This window comes from Penaeus vannamei, chromosome 33 (genome assembly GCF_042767895.1).
Source record: "Penaeus vannamei isolate JL-2024 chromosome 33, ASM4276789v1, whole genome shotgun sequence".
NCBI classification, from domain to species: domain Eukaryota; kingdom Metazoa; phylum Arthropoda; class Malacostraca; order Decapoda; family Penaeidae; genus Penaeus; species Penaeus vannamei.
Window position 1 is genome coordinate 1,021,947 of NC_091581.1, and position 2,500 is coordinate 1,024,446.

General features: G+C 35.5%; 1 protein-coding gene across 1 annotated transcript in view; it reads right to left on the minus strand.

Moving 5' to 3' along the window:
• Positions 1 to 2,500, minus strand: part of LOC113801952 (band 7 protein AGAP004871) — a gene marked incomplete in the record, with an annotated part of 213,626 nt that overhangs the window by 1,198 nt on the left and 209,928 nt on the right. The window contains 2 exon segments of the mRNA XM_070145394.1: positions 1 to 1,270; positions 2,316 to 2,417. The exon segment at positions 1 to 1,270 is cut by the window's left edge and continues 1,198 nt beyond it. Coding sequence (XP_070001495.1) covers positions 1,178 to 1,270; positions 2,316 to 2,417 — 195 coding nt within the window.

The window sequence follows — 2,500 nt, forward strand, 5'->3', positions numbered from 1 at the left end:
ACTCGGAGACGGAGGCCTCGGAGTCCCCGTGTCGCAGTACTCGGCATTCCTCTATCATTCCAGTGTTCGACTGAAATCTAACTTAGAATCGTAAGTGTCTATCCTATGAAGACCAAGAATGACGCGCGCAATCTTTCGACTCTTAGAAATGATATAATTGATCTATTTAGTGTTAGGGTCAGTAAAATAAATATATATATTTATATATAACTCTGCTTCAGTCTGGGTATAGATAGGCGGCGCCTCAATAACAGAGGCAGTAGTGGACTTTACATAGTAGTTTTTCCGTTATAATGTGATATAATCAAGAGTTACTATAGACTACCTTCGTTGATGACCTATTTACAAAAGCAGGTCGTATTTGTAAAAGAAGTAATAACGACAAAGAAAAGAAAAACAGAGTATCAAAATAATATCAATGAAAGATGCACACGAGCTCAATAAAAACCCTTTTTATCACATCATGTCCCCCTGAAACTCAGCACTTTTGCCTCCCTGCTTTTAGGCAATGTGGATTTCGAATACGTGATTCGCTAAGATACTTTCGTAAATATTTTTTTTGTGATATCCAATACAATTTTAACATTGCTCGTGGTAACAACTTTTATATCATATAAAAAAGCATGCATTAACGTGAAATCTGTGCATTGCTTAGAATGTGTAACCATTCCGGTGTGAACTTCTAGGACAAGTTTTAAATGCTTTTAGCATCTGTGAAAAAAAGACATCGTGGCTCTGCAGGATTCCGCAGTGAATTTGCGTAAATAATAAACATTTGACTTGAACAATGAACAGGTTGTACTCAGAAATATGAACAAATAAGGACAGGCAGTCTATAATATGTGAATAAAACAAGAATGAATACATGTGAATTAATGGTAGCTCTGTTTTCACTCACCGATACATAATCTCCCCGATTTGTCTAACCTGACCAAGGTATCTACCGTAATCCAGCCCTCAAGATTTCCCCCCAAACAACGAATCTACTACTGTGAATTCATCATATAATATATTCTTTTTTATTTTTTATTTTGTTATGAGCTAATCTATTAATCGCTAATGTATAGGCAACTGTCTATGAGCTTTATTTATAGAGCTGTATAAAAACGTTTCAGAAACAGGCATAGGTTGGGGCGCTCTCTATCCCTTCGGCCGCAGCAGCACCGCCACCTCCCGATCACTCTTTGTTGTTGAAGAAATGTTGTAAGAAGTCTATGGGGAGCGGGAAAATGATGGTGGAATTCTTCTCGGCTGAAATTGTGTTTAGCGTCTGCAACAGAGACAAAGGAGAAAAGGGGTTAGGTTCGTTATCCTAATTTTTGGTTTCGTGGAGATATTTCTCTCTTTTTTTTTGTGTTTGTTTGATTACTGATTGATTTGGTGAATTTGGTTATTCACGTTTTCTAGGTTTGAATAAATAGATGATATAAAAATGATAAGAGAAATTAAGAGGAAATGTTCGTTATCTTTTTCATTAAGGTATTTTACTTTTTATTGATTATTGACGAAATGGTTCACTGAATTATTTACTTTTACAATCTAGGTTATTGTCTTTAGTTTTATATTGGTTGTGAGAAAATGAATGGCTGGATTATATAGTGAAAAAGAGGGAAATTGATGTGAATTTCTTGAACACAATTCGAATTATGGAAATCAGCAACGGTTTTAACGGCCATAAGATGTACGAACAATATCGAAATTTACTTTTTTATGTGCATGCAAACTAGCTGAATTATAGCTTCATACATATACACACGCTGCCCTCCAATTTCCGAATATTGTCAACAGGGTAATGAAATGCACAGGAAATACCTACAGGAATTATAGTTGCAACAATGACTTCAATGAGAAAGTTTATGTGACCAAAATGTGCTGAGTGAAGCATTCCATGGTTTTTATAGGACTCTCTTCCTGGGACACATTTTCTCGTTATGATAATGATAATAATAATTATAATAGTAATAATAATAATAGTAATCATAACAATAATTACAATAACAATAATGATAAATGATAATAAACATAATGATAATAATGATAATAAACAATGATAATAATGATAATAACAAAACAACTATAATAAGAACAGCAATGATAGTGATAAGAAAGTTAATGATAATAATGACAATAATAATAGTAATAATAACAAAACAACAATGATAATAACAATAACAATAAAAGCACAAATGATCCATAAGTAATGACCACAACAAACCCTAAACACCTTGATACAACCGATAAAAATCAAAACAACACAAAGACAAAACCGAACTCCATTCGCCTGCGGTAGCTTCCCTCGCCCCCACGTGACCTACCTGAAGATATCGGAGCTGGAGGGCGGCCGGCGAGAGGGAGATGACCTCGGCAGCTTCCTTGAGGGCGCGGGAGGCCTTTTGTTCTCCTTCGGCAGCGATAACCTGAGGGCGAGAGACGGACGAGTGTGACCGGTTGGAAGTTTTGAAATTTGTTGAGATTATTGACTGGGAAAAGATGTGTGTAT